The 19273-nt window shown below is 33.9% G+C and overlaps 1 protein-coding gene across 1 annotated transcript in view; it reads right to left on the bottom strand.

The window, feature by feature from the left end:
• Nucleotides 1-19273, bottom strand: part of MTMR6 (myotubularin related protein 6) — a 53287-nt gene that overhangs the window by 13343 nt on the left and 20671 nt on the right. The window contains exons 3-8 of the mRNA XM_027835247.1: nt 17259-17421; nt 15621-15778; nt 14408-14536; nt 8651-8785; nt 4776-4908; nt 4141-4250 (exon numbers count right to left, since the gene is read on the bottom strand). Of these exons, the coding sequence (XP_027691048.1) occupies nt 4141-4250; nt 4776-4908; nt 8651-8785; nt 14408-14536; nt 15621-15778; nt 17259-17421 (828 nt within the window). The remainder of the gene's footprint in view (nt 1-4140; nt 4251-4775; nt 4909-8650; nt 8786-14407; nt 14537-15620; nt 15779-17258; nt 17422-19273) is intronic.

Here is a 19273-nt window from a genome sequence, read left to right as displayed (position 1 = left end):
AAAACATATAAGTATACATCAGGGGAAAGCATTTTAGTTGAATCAGTAAGCTCTACTAATTATAAACGTACATAATCTCATATAACAGGATCAACTGAAAAGGTAATACTTGTCAAAGTGTTCTATGTTGAATTCATTCAGAAAATGTCACTTGCTGGGAAAATATAAAGTCCTAAGAAAAGGCAATCTCTAGGTAACATACTATAAATATAACCTATGTTTCTAAAAACAGAATAAAAGTGAATTTCCCTTTAAAGATAGGGCTTATTAAAAGCTATGCTAGAAAAAAAGGAAAAAGACAGCTAGCAAAATTCAGGGGCCAAGTAACAGACATAACCCCAGCTTCTAAAAATTTAAGTAATTCTGAAAATAAATATCTTCACTTTTTTTGTTTATAACTATATCCCCAAAAGGCCAAAAATATTCAGGAGGGCTAATGAGTCATTTAATCAACAAATATTGATTAAATTATTTATTATGTGGCATGAAATATGCTAAGTGCTAGAGATACAAAGACAAAAGTGAAACAGTGCCTGACCTCAAGGAGCTTATAACCTACCCAAGGAAAACACTGTGTACATATATAAAGTGGCAGGGCAGGGGGAGGGGTGGAGAGGGAGTGCCACAGGGAGGTGAAGGGATTCATGTGGAAGCTGATGCTTGAGCTATTCCTTGAAGGAAGTTAGAGATTCTAAGAGCTAGAGATGAGTACATTCCAGGTATGGAAGACAGCCACGGAAAAGGCATGGGGATGGGAGGTGGAATACTATGTATAAGGAAAAGTAAGAAAGCCCAGTGGGAAGGCTGGGCAATAACATGCATGAAAGGGAGTAATGTACAAAAAGGCTGGAAAGGTATGTTGAAGGCCAGACTATGATGAGTTTTAAATGTCAAAAAGGAGTTTTCATTTGATCCTAAAGATATTAGGGGCCCAACGGACTTTATTAAAGTAGGGAAAGATATGGTCTTATCTCTTTTGTTGTTCCATCTTTTTCAGACATGTCCTATTCTTCATGACCCCACTTGGGGTTTTTTTTGACAAAGACACTGGAGTGGTTGGTCATTTCCTTCTCCGGCGCATTTACAGATGAGGAAACTGAGGTAAACAGGGTTAAGTGACTTGCCCAGGGTCACAGAGCTAGGAAGTATCTGAGGCTGAATTTGAACTCGTGTTCCTGACTTGAGGCCCAGTGCTCTCTATCCACTGCACCACCCTGCTGCCCTCATTTATGGTTAAGAGGGCATGAAATGGATGATAATTCAGGAAATCAAAGGAAATTGAGACAAAAGTAGTAAAACCATGAAAGGGCAGTGTCACAAAAACTCAGAAGAGTGCATGCAGAAAAGAAAAAAGTGATCAACATATGCTGCAGAGAGGTCAAGAAGCATAATGATTAAGAAAAAGCCATTAGATCAGTTATTTAAGAGATTTGAAGGAATTATTAGCTGAATGAGGGTGGACCTTGCTAAGGGAGATTTCATGGTGAATGGGCTATTCTAGGATGAGGAGGCCCCAGGCACTGAGAGAAGTTCCAGGACGAGCCAGTCAACTGTAGAAGGGGCATGGAAGTCCAAAGGAAGTTAGGATTAGGGCCAGGAGGAAAATGATTATATGTTAAACTAGCATTCGCACTAGAGAGAGAAAAAGAAGAAAGCCTGGCCTCAAGATTTATGTGTCCAAAAAGAGATTTATTAGAGGACATTTCCGACAGTAAGATAAGAGATGGGTGGGAGACATGAGGTGCAGCAATCTTCCAAACTGGTGTTCCTAATGAGTGATGTGGTAGGGTAACTCTTCAAAGATGAATTTCTGATTTTCCTTTTTCGTACAGGAAAATATAACTGGCATAGTAGCGTGGCTTCCTACTTTTTGAGAGGTAGCATGGTGATAGGGCATTGGAGTTGGAATCAAGAAGACTTGGGTTCCAATTCTGCCTCCCCAGTCATGTGACTCTGGGTTTAACTTTGATGGGTCTCAGTTTTCCCCTATATAAGATTAGGGGGTTAGACCTGATGACTTCTAAGGTCCCTTCCAGGTTCTCCATTTTTTGCCACTTCAAGAATTGTAAAGAATGTTGTACAAAGGGCAGGTAGCAAATATACTTAAATACTGGCAATAATATTTATAAAACCTTTTCTTCCTAGGAGCCGACAATGCTAAACAGACATTTATTATGTTATCTACATTCATTATCAAAATCTGTGGTAGGAAGGAGAAAGTAAAAAGTCTTAACCTGCCTAAAGTCACACAAATAATCAACAGCATGACTTGCTTAAGAACTTCCTTAAGGTTTCATTTCAAGTCCATAAAATTAAGATGCTTCTAACTTCTACAATTCAAACTGCTGACCAAAGACAAATAGTTTTCTGAACACAGATCAATAGTAGCTGTATAGCACAATAAAGTAGATGCTAAACCATGAGACCACCATCAGACCTATAGACATCCTTGATATGTAATAAGCAAGTGAAATTATTTTCCTTATGTCTTTACTATAAATATAACATGAGGAAAATAATTTGCTAGGAAGAATATTGTATTGCTCGTTCTGAACTATTTCCACTGGCAAAACTTATGAATCATAAACCTTCCTTGAATTCAGTATTCAGGATGCACATAAATCTTGTAATTTGTTTAGGTAAAATAACATAAATGTTTCCTGAGTAAAACTCCCCAAAATCTAAGTTAATATTTCTTCTACCTACATTCTTCATGACAGTGTTTCCCAAGACCTTGAAATTAATTATCATTTGAGAGCATTGTTCTTTGGAAAGAGCTAATGGAATTAGTAGGAAAGAACAGAAGAATGTAAAGTTCTACTTTCAGTGATCCTGTAGGTACTATTACTGGATCTAATCTTCCAGATTTAATTTGTTTTATGGATTTGTTAGTCAGTCACCTAAATCTCAGAGGCTTGTTTAATATTTTAAATGAATAAAACCTTTTTTGTTTTCCTATAGCCTGTAATGGTATGTCTGTCTGCCTTTCATACCCACTACAATAACTTTGTCCAAATACTAATGCATTAGTAAAACTTTTATTTAGAAAAAAAGAGCTGTAACTCTCAGAATCCTAAATCATCTTATATACATGAATATTATTCAAAAGCAATGAGACTCATTTTCAAGTGTGATTATGAAAGAGGAAAAGCCATCAAAGTAAGGTCAGAGACATATTGCAAGGGATAGAATTTTCCAAGTCAACTCAGTCTTGCACAAGCAATTGTTTCAGGCCAGTATAAAAAAAAAACAATGAATTTTCTTTGTGGGAATAACATCAAATTCTTTGTGATAAGAAAAAAAAAACAATTAAGTGTTAAACTTGTTATGTTAAAAAGATACTTTTGTACACAAAGTAACATCAAGACTGGAGGGTTTTGTTTTTTTTTACATGGAATACACAAAGCAGTTAAGGAGGATATCCATGATGACAGCACAAAGAGTTACCTAAACAGTTACTAGATACATAAATAGGTTAAAAGGGTCAGAGATTACTATAGTGCGTGACAACAGTATGTGTTTAATAAATACGTGATAGAGCTATTCATTCATTTAACAGAATTACGGTGATGAAATTCTTTAGTTTCTGATTAATTCTACATACCACATGAAGAGTGAACATCAGCCTAATGAATCTTTCTTCACTATGTCAATACTTTAGGTCCCTGAACATTTATATTAGCTAGTCTCATAAACCATCTTACTGAGCAAACTTTGTTCTGGTCATGATTTCAGCTTTTTCTAAAAGTGAAATTCACCCTCATAATGCAAAGATCTGACACCATCAAGGATATTTTTTTTTTAAAGTACCATCAGTTCAGAAGGTAATTGGCAATTATTGGAATAAGCAAATAATTCTACAAGGTAAATACCTTCTTAAGGACAACATTCATTTGGACATAGAAATTCTGACATCTATTTTTAAAAATTAGCCTCATTCTTTTAGAATAGTATCTCAGTGTTAATCAAGTTAGAAAGCAACTAGACTATAGTTTGAAGTGTTTAGAACAATTTTGCTCCAAGCAAACTAAAAGGTAATTAGAAAATCAGGTAGATATTGAAGCATCTTATTTTGTGCCCACAAAAACACAAAGTAAGGTTACAGATCTCCTTACTTTAATTACAAAAGTAAAAAGTTACTTTGGCTAAGAAGATAGCAGCATCCAAAACAGCTTTGATGTGGCGAAGCCATCCAGAGCTCTCCAAACCCGAAAAGAAATCGCTCACAGAAAGACCTTTTGTCCCATTGACTAGAAAAGATAAAAGGCATTTTTATTAGAAAAATAATAGAATTTCTACTTCTCTTTTTCAAGCCTAGTATGAAAGAAAGTAAAACTACTACTTTTATTTTCACACTGGAAAATGCTTGATTATAGAGGTACAACTATAATATCAAACCAGATCAAATAAATAGACATGATTTTCTGTGGAAAAAAAAATTTTCATTCCTTTTTTTTCAGTTTTAAAAACAAGCAGGATCATTGAATCATAGGACTTGAAGCTAAAACGAACCTAAAAATGATTTGGTGTAATCCCTTAAGATATAGGTGAGGAAACTACTTTTAATTTTTTTAAAGTTTCTAACATGACTTATCAACTGAAACAAGCCTGACTTGATTTTCCTACCAATACATAACACCCACAAAAGCAGGCTAATATTAAAAAGGAATAAACTAAAATCACAGGTCTTTACTACGTTGTACTGATTATTTTTAGCATAACTTTCTAGGAAAAGCTGTAAAAGAACATTATTGTAGAGCAGTAATAAATCATACCTTCTAATAGTTTTTGCAAACTAGATCTCATTACATGAATATTTTCAATTCCAACAAACTGGAACCTAATGTTGGAATAGTTATCTTCATTTTCATAACCTTTTCCAGCTGCTCTGTTAGCCATAGCATTCAGCTAAAATATAAAAGAAAACAAAAAATTTTTAAAACAAAGTTTATTTTTTAAAAGTTATTTGTCTACTTTCTTTAAAAATTTTTTATTATAAATTTTCATGAAAAGATGAAAGTATACCATTTTTAGCTAACAGATATTTAAACTGTTCTCTTGCTAAATTTAATTAATAAAATCTATCAATTAAAAAATGACTATTTTAAACAAATGGAAATGTTACTGGTTTTTTCTTAATAATGAAGAAAAATAATGCTAGAAAAATATAAATCTTTTCAACAGGAATCCCAGATAAAAATGCCACATGTTAAATAAATAGAGAGTAAACACCTCATGACTGAGGACTGAAGAGGTCAGATTTGAGCTGTCTTATTACTTAATATACCAGTCAAAATTTTATAGTGTATAACTTTCATATATAGAACAATTTTCACTTATTAGAATCACAATAATTAAATTGCTATACCTAAACATAAAGGCATGAACATATTTGTAGTTCATCTAAGCCTTCTGGATATTTCATGATGCAATAGGAAAAAAGTATTAAATTTACTTATAATGTTTATAAGAAGCAGTTTAATGGGCCAAAAAAGAAGGCAGCTTAAACATTTGACCTGGCCCATAGGCTGACAACTACTATTGTTATGTATGGCAGAGCTACTCATTCACTGATTCATTGCATGTGATAGCTAAGTTATTTTTTAAATGGAACCACATACAAAAATGCTTCCAAAATTATCACTACTTGACTTCAAGTCTGACTAGTAAAACATTCAAAGGAAAGTATATTTTCTCTCTAAAAACAAGTACACAAAGAAGAGAGAATTAAAGAAATTTATATGCATAAAGAGTAAATCATACTCAAACCTGCTTTTCTAAATGTCTTACATTATAATCAATTGCTATATTTACTAACTAAATGAGAACTAGTTCTAACCAATGACTCCACCCATTAAACTAAGACAAAAATATAAAACTAAAGACTTTTTTACTGGAAATGTCACCAACACTCTTGGTCCTAAAAAAATAATTTTTAAAAAAAAATCATTTTCACAAATTAGAAGCTTTATTAGTTTATGCATTTTCTTCCCTTTGGTACTTCATAATATTAAGCCATTAAGTTCAACTCATCTTCCTTTTCACCACTTCTTTTTCATTTGGGACTGCAGAATGAAGTAAATTATGTCTAAAACAACTATCATTCCTTTCAAAATCTGCCTAAGAATAAATAGTCTTGGGCTCTAGATCGCTCACTCGCACTTTCTCATGGCTTTCTTTTATTTTCTCATCTCTCCAGGTTTTTGAAGAAATCCTCACTACAATTCTGCCAGTGTCCTTTTTTGAAGCCCACCAGCTCTGCATGCGATGCTATAATAAAAATTAAAAGTAATGTTATGTATAACAATGTAATTGGAAAGTTAAAATTAGTTCAACGTTCAGCACCCTATATGAATTGATTTTAATTTTGCTTATTGTACCCAAGAAAAACTTATTCAGGTGCCAAGCCTATATATCAAAATTTAACCTTATAAGTCAGGTAAATGAGAATTTATTGTATAATATTTTTATTCCTCTGTCTCAGTGTTTCCTAAAATAACTCTCCATCTATTTTCCTAAATCTTTTATGCACATTTACTTCTAATTAAAGTTCATTATTTTATTAGTTAGGGAATTTCTCCAATTAGCACTACTAAAAAGGAAGACATCTAGAGAGCCCCATCTTCCAAAATGTGCTTTGTACTCCTGTATGGCAATAAGTTGACATTACAAATCCACATCATTAGCAAAATCCATTTTACGTGGAAATTGAGCCTCAACTCAAATAAGCATACATTTTTTCACACTGAAATATAATTTAATCATTATTTTGTAAATGTCTGTGTCTGGGCCAATCTATATCATTCAAGCTGCCCTACAATTAAGAAAAATTACATAAATATTTCCGGTATTGTGAAAATTACAATCTAACAGAGTGAATAGTTGCTCATATTGCTTAACAGATCAGGTAAATTTTTACAACGCATCATTTTTACATATCATACAATTTTTACTTATCACAATCACAATTATTAAATTGCTACATCAATTAAGTATAAAAACATGCAAAACAGAGATGCTAGAACCTAACAAACTAAATAATCACTCTTCATACAAAATTTCCATGAAACAAATGAAGAACGCCAGAATAACCAAATTTTCGAAGGTTCACAGGTTACATACACATACACCAAAAAATACTAAAGATGATCACTGTGCATTGCTAGGAAATTGTTTTTATCCTGTGGTACTACTCTGGGCTGATGTGCTGCAATACTATTTAATATATTGTGATGGATATAATTTTAGTCCCTATGAGGCAAAAAGGGTCAGAGCAGAAATATAATTTGAAAGAGGATATGGTTACTGCTTCTTCTTACCCTGTTTTTAGAGTTCCAAAGGAAGTATATTGCCTAACTTTTCTCATATTTGAGGTTAAAGAAAAAAGATGTCTCACCACTTGTCAAAAAAAAAAAGGCTTAATGGGAATACATTCTGAATTTAAAGCAAATAAAAAGCCACAAAGTTACATGTCCTACTCTATGACATCTTTAAAAATCAGATAAACAGTTGTTTTAAAAATTCTTAGGCTCTGATATGTGATGACTGTATCATTGTATAAGAATCTAATCAAGTAACCAGTTAGTGCACTAAATTGACACTTTTGAATGAATTTTCCAAAATTTTTATTTTGTCATGCAAACAATTTTAGCTTAGCCCTCCATGTAAGCTAAGACTTGAATCATAAAACCTTATGGTAAGCTCCATCTAAAGTATACTCTAATTTTATGATGGATATATGTAATTAATGTAGTATGTAATAAAGGCAGATTTAACAAATTTTTTTAAACAGATAGAAAAATGGTTTTTATAGGTTTGGAGACCCTATTTTTTTCAATATATGTCATAGTTTAGTAACTCTAAATTCATACTCTCTAGTGAGATACTTAGGAAAGAGTTTAAAGTACTGAAAACTCTTAGAAATTTAATCAAGAATGCCTAATGACAATTTTATTTCAGAGAATCCCCAAAAGAAGAAAACAAATTATCTTTGCTGCTATAATAAACCTTACCTACAACTGACTATGACAAAGATTACAATTAACATATTATCTAAAAGATATTTCTTAAATATTATACTGCATTGTGTTTCTTATCTCAATTCCATAAAAAGCTATCTCAAGACCAGTCTATTTATATTTTATCCCCTATCCCTCAATTATTTATATTTTAATCTGTCACCTGAAACTTAAGCAACTTTGAAGGTTATAGCTAATTTTGAACTTGTTAAGGCTTCTTTCTAGGTTTATCATGGGTCTCCACATCAAAGATATGTGCAGTAAAGGAAGTGGTTTTGAATATATCCCCACTTTGGCCTGCTTCTATATTTTTTCCCATTTTCAGAAAAAAAAAATCTTTAAAATAAGAGAAGGTAAATGCTTCCTGTATATGATGACTATGTAGTCCTGTCCTTTTGTAGCTAGTATCCACTTGAATGCCAAATAGGGGATCATAACTAGCAACAAGGCAAAAACAGCAATTCATATTCAATGAAGATTAAAATATTTTATAACAACTTTACCGTCACAAGTTTGAGTTTTAAATTGAGATCTAAAGATAAAAATGTGCACCCTTTTCACAACTTACATTTCAGCAGTTAGGAATATTTTATTTAAAAGATATACTATTCCACACTATTAGACATACATACTTTAGGTCTGGTGTCCATGACATACATATACCGATTGCTGGGGTTGGCTTTACTGATGGCTTGCAACATATGTTCATCTTCCAGACACCTGGCACTGAAACCTGAGAGAGGTTGACTGCATCTGCAAATGGCAGCCTAAATTTAAAAAAAAAAAAAAAAAAAGGGAGGGAGGGAGAAAAATACAAATTATCTAAATATCACTAAAATATGTTTTAGAAATGCTAGAAAGGAAAAAGAAAAAATGTTTACTTAATTTAAAAATGAGTTTGCAATACCAATTGAAAGACATAAGTTTTAAGACACTGTCTCAAAGACTGTGCTCAAAATATCCACTTCTCTATTTTTTTTAAGACTATCATAGGTCTGAAGAATATATAAGAATAATATATGCCCCAACCTAATGACCCTCTCTCATTTTCGAGATAATTTTAGTTTATAACATTTAATCAAATAAAATAATGTACATAAAGTACCATTACAAACCTTCAAGTGCTATATAAATGTGAGCTGGTGTCACTGTTCTTATCATCACTGTTGTTATTATTATTATTCTCTAAGTGAAGTCTGCCATTTCAGGTATAGGTAAAGGGTTAACCAATTAATCAACAAACATTTATTAAGGACCTACCATGTGTGTTGACTAATATCGTTAGTCAATATCAATGCAAAAATTTTAAGTAAAATATCAATAAGGAGATTACCGTAACATATCACAAAGATTATATGCTATGAACAGGTTGGATTTATACTAAGAACACAGGACTGGTTCAATATTGGGGAACTATAAACATTAATGACCACACTAATAAAAAAAAATGTGATCAAGAGATGCATAAAAAGCTTTTGGCAAGATATAATACCCATTCCTGTTACAAACATAAGAAAGCACAGAAATAAGCAGATCTTCCCTCAATATGATTAGAAGTATCTAGCTAAAACCAAGTACCAGCAATATATGTAATGGGGATAAACTAGAAACCTTTTCATTAAGATCAGGAATTAAAAAAGCAAGAATATCCATTTTCACCTCTATGAATCAATAAACTATACTACATATAGATATTCTGGCTATAGCAGTAAGACAAGAAAAAGAAATTTAAGCATAGGGAAAGAGGAAATGAAGATGATAGTTTTGCAGATGATAGTTTATTTAGAGAACCCTAGAGAATCAACTAAAAAACTTCAGCAAAGTCACAGGATATAAAATAAATCCACAAAAATCAGAAGCACTTCTGTATATTACCAATAAAATCCAGCAGGAAGAGATAGAAAGATAAAACCTATTTAAAATAACTACAGACAACATAAAATATTTGGTAGTCTACCGACCAAGATTATACACAGTAACTATATGAACACAATAACAAAGCACCCTTTATTAAAATAAAGACAACTCTAAACAATTGGAGAAATATTAACTGCTCATGGATAGGCCAAGCCAAAAAAAAAATGACAATTCTACCTAGATTAATATACTTATTCAGTGTCATATCAATCAAACTATCAAAAAAGTATTTTATAGAGCTAGAAAAAAATCTAAACAAAATTTATCTGTTAAAACAAAAGGTCAAGAATATCAAGAGAATTAATGGGAAAAAAAAGTGAAGGAAGGTCACCTACTCATACTAGATCTCAAACTACATTATAAAGTAGTAATCATCAGTACTGTCTAAGAAATAGAGTGGCAGATCAGTGGAATAGATTAAGTACCCAAGACACAGTAGTAAATGACCACAGAAATCTAGTATTTGACAAACCCAAAGACCCAAACTTTTGGGACAAGAATTCACTATTTGACAAAAAATGCTGGGAAAACTGGAAAACAGTATGGTAGAAACTAGGTACAGACCAACATCTCACATGGTATACCAAGATAAGATCAAAATGTGTATGTGATTTAGACATAAAAGGGGATACCATAAGCAAATTAGCAAAGCAAGGAATAGTTTACCTGTCAGATCTATGGAGAAGGGGAAGAATTTATGACAAACAAGAAAGAGACAGCATTACTAAATACAAAATGGATAATTTTGATTATATTAAATTAAAAAGGTTTTGCACAAATAAAACCAATGCAACCAAGATTAGAAGGAAAGCAAAAAGCTAGGAAACAATTTTTATAGGAAGTATCTCTAATAAAGGCCTCATTTCTCAAATAAAGATAATTGAGTCAAATTTATAAGAATGTTTTGCATGATTGTACATGTATAACTTATATCAAATTGCTTCCTGTCTCAGAGAGTGGAAGGGGAAGGAAAGAATTTAGAACATAAAATTTTTAAAAATGAATGTTAACAATTGTCTTTACATGTAAGTGGGGGAAAAATTACATATTATATTATATATATATATATTACCACACACATATATATATACACACACACACATATATATTAAATGAAGATGATGATTTCAGAGAAACACAGGAAGATGTATATGAACTGATGGAGAATGAAGTAAGCAGAGCCAGTAGAAAAAATACAATGACAACAATATTGTAAAGACAAATAACCGTGAAAAACTTAGGAACTCTGATCAGCACAATTCCAGAAGAACTATGCTACTTGCTTTCTGATAAAGAGGTGATGGATTCAGAGTATGGTTTGAGATACATAGATACATGTAAAATTTTTTTGTACATAGCCAATGCTAGAATTGTTTTGCCTGACTAGACATGTTTATAACAGGGGTTTGTCTTTCTTACTCTCTAAAGAGGGAACAGAGAAGGAGAAAAAGTAGATTTCATGGAAGGAAAAAAAATCTATTACGTGCCAGGCATTGTGCTAAGAGCATATGATAAAATGACAAAAATAAAAGTCCTTGCTCTCAAGGAGCTTACATTACATTAGGGGAGATAACATATATAAATACAAGTAAATACAAAATAAACATAAAATAAACAGAAGACAGTGTAGAAAGAGAATATACTAGCAGCTAGGAAGAATAAGAAAGACTTTTTGTAGGAGGAATGCTTGAGTAGGCAAAGCATTCCAGATGTGGAGGATGGCCAGTATAAAGGTCTGGAGATGGGAGATGGGAGTGCTGTATTTGAGCAACAGTAAGAAGGTCAGTTTGGGCAAACTGCAGAGTGGGATGAGTGGTAGTATAAAATTAGGCTGGAAAGGTAAGTTGGGGCCAAGTTGTGAAGGACTTCAGAAGCCAAAAAGAGGAGTTTATATTTTATCCTAGAATCAACAGGAGTCATTGGTGTGTACTGAGTTAGGACATAGCCAGATCTACACTTAAGGAAAATCACTTTGGCAGCGATGGGAAGAATGAATTAGACTGGAGGAGAGACTTGAAGCAGAAAGCCCAGTTATGAGGCTATCATAATATTCCAGGCAAGAAACGATTAAGGGCCTGAACTAATGTGGTGACTATGGGTAGTGAGAAGAGGACAGCTAAGAAATGTTGTGGAGGTAACAAGATTTAGCAACTGATATCTCGGATGAGGGAGAGTGAGGAGTTGAATATGACAATGAAGATGTATATCTGGGCATTTCCTAGTTTGCCTAATTGAACAATCCTCAGTCTCCTTTGCTGGTTTATCATCCCTATCATGATATGACTCCTAACTAACTGCTGGTCCTCCTCAAGACTGTGCATTAGAGCTCTCTACTTTGCATTTGCTGCCCTACCTGGTTTCAACTCCAAGGAACAAGATGCCCCTCTCAGAATAACCTCATCACTTCTAAACTCACCACCATGTTGCTAACTCAAGCCTTGATTGACCCCAGCTCCCCCAGTCTCCTCTCCCTTCTGTTCAGAGGGCAGAGTACCAAACTTCTCCCAATGCCTTCCTTATAGAGTGCAGAAACTGGACTCTCAGATCACTCCACTTTGCATCTGTTGCCCTGCCTGGTTTCAACTCCAAGAACAAGATGTTTATGCACTGAGTACCCTCTGGTGTCCCATCTCATCTGCCCTTGTCCCCTCAGCCCCCTTTTCCTCTCTCCTTTTGTGTGTTGTCTCCCCCTTTAGACTATAAGCTTGTTTAGGGAAGGGACTGTTTTTCTTTTTATTAACTGCATTCCCAATGCTAAGCACAGTGCCTCACATGCCACAGGCACTTAATATATATTGGATTGGCTGGATTTATTGGAAATTTTTTTCTCTTCTCCCTCAATGATCTCTTGCTAACCTCATCAGTTCCCATGGGTTTAACTATTATCTCTATGCAGATGAATGCCAGATCTATACATATCCAGACTTTGTCTCTCCCTTGAACTTCAGTCCTCCATTATCAATTGTCTACTGGATATTTCAAACTGATGTCCCAGAGACATGATATACTCCACATGTCCAAAGCTGAACTCATCATCTTTTCCTGAAAACTTTTCCCTCTTGTAAACTCTCCCTATTTCTGAAGAAGGCACCACCACTTTCTGGTTATGGTTCCTAATCTTGCCATTTCTACTTTTGCCACATCGCTCACATCCAACCTTTCTCTGTACTCACTAAGCTACCATTTTAGTTCAGGCTCTCATCACCTCTTACCTAGATTATTTTAACAGTGCCCAAGTTGGTCTCCCTCTTCTGTTTGGCTTCTAAAGCCCTATACAACCTGTACCTAACCTATCTTTTCAGGTTTGTTGGACATTACTTTCCCCTCCCATACTCCTCAACACAGCCGAATTGACTTTTTCTCTTTCCTCACAACACTGTCTGTCATCTCTATTCCTTTACAATAGCCATCCTATATGCACTGTCTCCTTACATTCACCTCATTTAAGTCCTCTTATTTTGTTTTGTTTTGTTTTTGAGGCAATTGCGGTTAAGTGACTTGCCCAGAGTCACACAGCTAGGAAGTATGTGTCTTGAGGTCAGATTTGAACTCAGGTCCTCCTGACTCCAAGGCTGGGGCTCTATCCACTGTGCCACCTAGCTGCCCCAGGTCCTCTTATTTTAAGAAGCAGCTCAAACATCTTCCACATGAAATAAGCCTGTCCTGAACCCCCACAAAAGCTAGTGTCCTCCTTCCAAAACAGCCTTGCATTTACTACTTTGTATGTAATTAACTTTATGTTTATGCTGTATATATATTTTATTAGTACCTATTGTCTCCCATATTAGAATATAAGCTCCTTGAGAGTAGGAACTGTTTCATTCTTTTTACTTGTATCTACAGAACTTACCATAGTGCCAGATACATAATAAGTGCCTAATAAGTACCTATTGATTAAGTGACCAGCAGAAATAGAAAAGTTTAGAAGAGATGTAAATTTGAGAGGAAAGATAATGAGCTCTGATGAGATGTCCCTGGGAAAGTCAATTAGAAATATCCAATAGGCAGTTGGTATTGCAACAGCATATGTATATTTCAAAATCTATAACTACTCAAAAGGGATATGTGAGCTCATTGATTTGGAAGTCCCTCCAATGATGCAGATCAAAACCCAGAAAGGCTTGCCTATCCTTGGATAGCTTTCGTTCATGTCCTCTCAGAAGTTCACCAGAGGAACTTCTGGAAGCCTAAATTTCCTCACCTGTAAAATAATGGGGTTAAGCCACATGACCTTAGAGGTAACTTCTAGTTATAAATTTATGATCTTAAGACACTATAAATTACTAGATGTCTAATTTGTCTGTTTTACTTGAAAGTTTTAAAAACTTCATAAAGAAAAGGAAACATGGTTTCTCTTGTCAGCAAAAGCATTTAAGAATATTAAGTTTTTACACTTGGTTTCTGTCACTTTGGGTCACTGAAATTTGAATACAGATTGTAATACAATGAAAAGAAAAACAAAGAGTTCTTACCTCTTTATCCTGATGATAATATGACAGTACTGGGAATCTTCCTTTACTCCGGAACTTGGAACTACCAACAATTATTGGTGTACTTGCTATCCTAGGAACATAAAGGTCTCTGGGATAGGTTTCACAAATCTGAAATAGAACAACTAAATTTAAACATTTGATTCATATTCCAAAAATAATCTACATAAAAGCTACCAAAAGAAAACTCTGCATATAGATTTTACTTTTAAAAGTTATCTGATCCCTCCCCAAAAAATGTCCCAAAACACTAATGATCAGAAGAAAACCACATCAAAATACCCCCAAGGCATCACTTCATATTTATCAAACTAGCAAAGTTCCTAAAAAATAGAAAAAACTTTTGGGGAAGCTGTGGAAAGATAGATGTGCTAATTTACTGCCAGTAGAGATATAAATTGGTTCAACCTTCCTGAAAGACAATTTGGAATTACGTAAGAAGTTACTAAATTGTCCATTTCCCATATCCCTGAGATTTACTATTGGAACTATATCCCAAGAAGGTTAACCACTGCAAGAAAAGACCCAACTGAACAAAAATACTCCCAGCATTATGTATGCCCAAACAAAATATTTGCCCCACAATTAAAAGAAGGTTGAACAAATGATAAATATGAAGAACACAAAGAGACATGGAAGATTTCTATGAACTGATGAGAAGAAAAGAGCCCAAAAATCTCCACACATATCTACAACAACGTAAATAAAGTCAACAGAGAGAGACAACAACACTCCAAACAAATAAAATGATCCATCTCATTACCATACTGTCAAAATTATAGAATACATTTCTCTTTTTCTGTTACTAACTGAAAAATTAATTTGGGGTGGGGAGGCACCCTGGGAATGTACAATATTTTAATTTTAAAAACAGAAGATGTCAGGTGAAGTGTTACAGGAGTCGGTTAGTTCCAAAATGATAATATTAAGTCATAAATGTGTAACCAGTCAGACAACCTTAAAGCAAGGCTTCTTGACTTTACAATGGGGTTTTGGTTACAACACATTAAATAATGCATTGCAAAATGTGACTGGTTGAAACAATATTACACAGTGGATGGCAACACTTAAAACATAAAATTTAAAACACATCATTTTCTGATCCCTTCTCCTCTCCCTTCCTAATCTCTGCCCTTCTCTCCCAAACACAAGTGACTTTGGCCTCTCTCAGGGAAAGTACCAAACCCAGACTTACCTTGTAGTCTCGATTTGCATCAGATAACTGCCAGTTTAAATTGGGAACTCCCATTCTTCTATATTCCTTAGCCAAGTCAACAAGTTGCCAACCCTGCACACGTTCAGACTCATTTTGTTTGGGATTATAAGAAAATGCATAGAGGTCTTCATATTTTGCTATTTAAAAAATAATATGTAAATGTTTACTAGAACAATCTTCAGAAAAATGATTAAATTTTAAAATGAGCAAGATGGTTTTGAAGGGGTTCCCATAATAAAAAAATCTCCAAAGAGATGTCCATTGCCTGAAAACATTTAAACACAATCTTATTCTTAAGTTTTTTTGATTCAACTATATTCATATAGTTGACTAAAGATATATATGGCAACATATAAATCATTTTAAAATATCATCTAACAATCCAGGATAAAATTTAGGAAACTAAAAAACTTTAGATAGAGGAATAATTAATGTAGTATACCATAAGTTCGATTTCTCTACTTAAACATTCTGGAATTAAAAAATTTTTAAGCAACTAAGAACACTGGCAGCTACCTATCTGCCCATCCACCATCTCTCCCAAATGAGGTAAAATGTATTCATGCAACAGGGACAGTAGTACTGTAACCAAAAAAAAAAAAGCTGAGAATAGCAAGTGGTCAAGAATGTATATATTCTAAAGGAAGTGGGGAAAAAAGGAGAAAGACGTAGTAATGATTCAGGAGCTCACAAACTAAGAACAGCAAAAGCTGCAGGAAGCTCAAAAGAGCCTACCTACCCAAGTCAGCAACCACTCAGTGCTAACAGAACCAGACTTAATGTGAAATAAGTGAGGCAATGTCATGGGTCCCATTACTTGTAGGGGAGAGGGAAAAGAAGGAAACAGAATCAGAAAAGAACACAGGCATATAAAACTGTTTGCAGCGCATCCTAAAAACCTAGATCTAATCAGTTTAAAAAGAAAAAAAGTACCTGAGTATCAAGTATTCAGTTCTGGCTCTGGGGAATATAAACATGATGAAACTCCCAGATCCATTAGAAGAGAAAGTCATTTAGATTCCCAAAGCTAAAACAGTGATTAAAGCTCACTCCCTGTGTTCTGTTTTACTAGAGACTATGGGAAGTCTTCCTCTGTTAAGCATATTATCACTTATAGTAAGATTCTTCTTTCCTCGATGTTTATCACATTTCAAAGAACCACTCTTCCTCTCGCCTCCCACACATATATACACAACCAGCACAGCCCATTCCCTTTGCTATCAGGCAGTCCACAAAGCATGCCAACTAATCTACCTTGCCTTAAGTTTCATGCCTAACGCCAAACATGATGCTATTCACCCTAGTCATATAATACCCATTTAAAATTTGTTATTGCTCTACTAGATCCCCATATTCTCCCCAAGCATTCACCTCAATCTGCAAAAAGTGTTATTTCTCTATGTCTTAGTTATTTAGACCATCTCTCTGGGCTTTATTCTAACAATTCAGATTAGTACTTATACCCTATGTTATAATGATTTTCTAAGATAGACAGAATACTCAGGAACCTGCACTTAAAGTTATTCATAAAGTCAAACTAATAATAAATATTGAGATATTAAATACCCTATTCCAAAAGTGACTCAGTGATGTCTTGGATCTAAGTAAGAATCATACCTTGTCTTGAGAGTTGTAGCAAAGAGTTATAAATATCATGGCAATCTCTTTCTCGTGGAACAATGAAGTGCACTATCCTGAAGTTCTTACACTGAATCACAAGGGGACATCCAGAAGTGGTCAAAGCAAGTTTCTCTACTGCAGCAATGTGATGATGCAGTATCTATCGCATACAAGAAACATTTAGATTACCAGTGTGAAAAGGTCTAAGCAATCTATCTTTATAGTCATGCATAAATTAATATTGTCAAAAATGTCATCTTAAAATAAAAGGGTAAAAATATCATATGCTATACTAGAATTCAAAAGCAAAAAAAAAAACAAACCAAAAAACCCAGTAATATTTTAATCACTCAAATGCCTGTTAAAAGTCAATAACCATCAGAAGATGGTTAGTCCTCACACAGAACTTTGTTTTGTAATTCTCTAATATACTTAACGTTTCAGTTGTCAGAAGGGATACATATTATCCCTTCCTACACAGCAAACTCTATGAGGACAAGGGCCTTGTTTTTATTTACTTATTTTTATTTTTATTAATTTATTTTTAGTTTTCAACATTCACTTCTATAAGATTTTGAGTTTTAAATGTTCTCCCCCTCCCTCCCCAAGATGGCATGCAATCTGATATAAGCTCTACATATACATTGCTATTAAACATATTTTCACATTAGTCATGTTGTAAAGAAGAATTAGAACCAATAGAAGGAACCACAAGAAAGAAGAAGCCAAACAAAACAGAATTAAAAAAAAAAAAAAGAGCAAATAGTATGCTTCGATCTGCATTCAAACTCCATAGTTCCTTCTTTGGATGTGAATAGCATTTTCTATCATCAGAGTTTTGGAGAAGTCTTAGATCCTTGCATTGCTGTGAAGAGCTAAATCTACCAAAGTTAGTCATCTTACAATGTGGCTGTTACTGAGGACAGTGTTCTCCTGGTTCTGCTCACTTCACTCAGCATCAGTCCATACAGGTCTTTCCGGGTTTTTCCGAAGTCTGCATGCTCATCATTTCTTATAGCACAATAGTGTTCCATTACATTCATATACCACAACTTGTTCAGCCATTCCACAACTGATTGGCATCCCCTCAATTTCCAATTCTTTGCCACCACAAAAAAGAGCTGCTATAAATATTTTTGTACATGTAGGTCCTTTTACCGTTTGTGTGATCTCTTTGGGATATAGCCCTAGAAGTGCTATTGCTGGGTCAAAGGGTATTCACATTTTTATAGCCCTTTGGACATAGCTCCAAATTGCTCTCCAGAATGGTTGGATCAGTTCACAACTCCACCAGCAATGTATCAGTGTTCCAATTTTCCTACATCTTTTCCAACATTTATCATTTTCCTGTTTTGTCATGTTGGTCAATCTGATAGGTGTGCTGTGGTACCTCAGAGTCGTTTTGATTTGCATTTCTCTAATCAATAGTGATTTAGAGCATTTTTTCATATGACTATAGATAGCTTTAATTTCTTCATCTGAAAACTGCCTATTCATATGCTTTGACCATTTATCAACTGGAGAATGACTTGTGTTCTTATAAATTTGACTTAGTTCTCTATGTATTTTAGAAATGAGGACACAGGGGCCTTGTTTTATCTAATCTTTGCAACTCCTCCAGAACTAGCACAGTGCCCTGCACACAGTGAGTCCTTAAATGTCTGTTATATAAATGAATGCTGTTAACAAGTGTAAATTAAATATAAACACACAAGAGAAAAGCCCTATAGACAAAAGATAAAAGATAAAAATATGCATTAGATATATTCTGACTCACACTCAGTTCATTTTTAATAGTAATTTCAGAAGACTAAGTTTATTAATATAGATCTATATATGGGACTTCACTCCTTAAATGTAATTTTATGACGACTGTTATTCTCAATTGCTATTAATAAGATATTGCTTTCTAATAATACCTTCCATCTGTACAGTCATTTATATTTTATAAAATACTTTCCCACAAATTATCTCATTTGGCTCTCACAATAACCCTGTGAAGCAGTCAGCAC

The sequence above is a fragment of the Vombatus ursinus genome, unplaced genomic scaffold (assembly GCF_900497805.2).
Source record: "Vombatus ursinus unplaced genomic scaffold, bare-nosed wombat genome assembly UNPS02014813.1, whole genome shotgun sequence".
In the NCBI taxonomy this organism is placed as follows: Eukaryota; Metazoa; Chordata; class Mammalia; order Diprotodontia; family Vombatidae; genus Vombatus; species Vombatus ursinus.
This window is presented reverse-complemented; position numbering and strand designations above follow the sequence as displayed.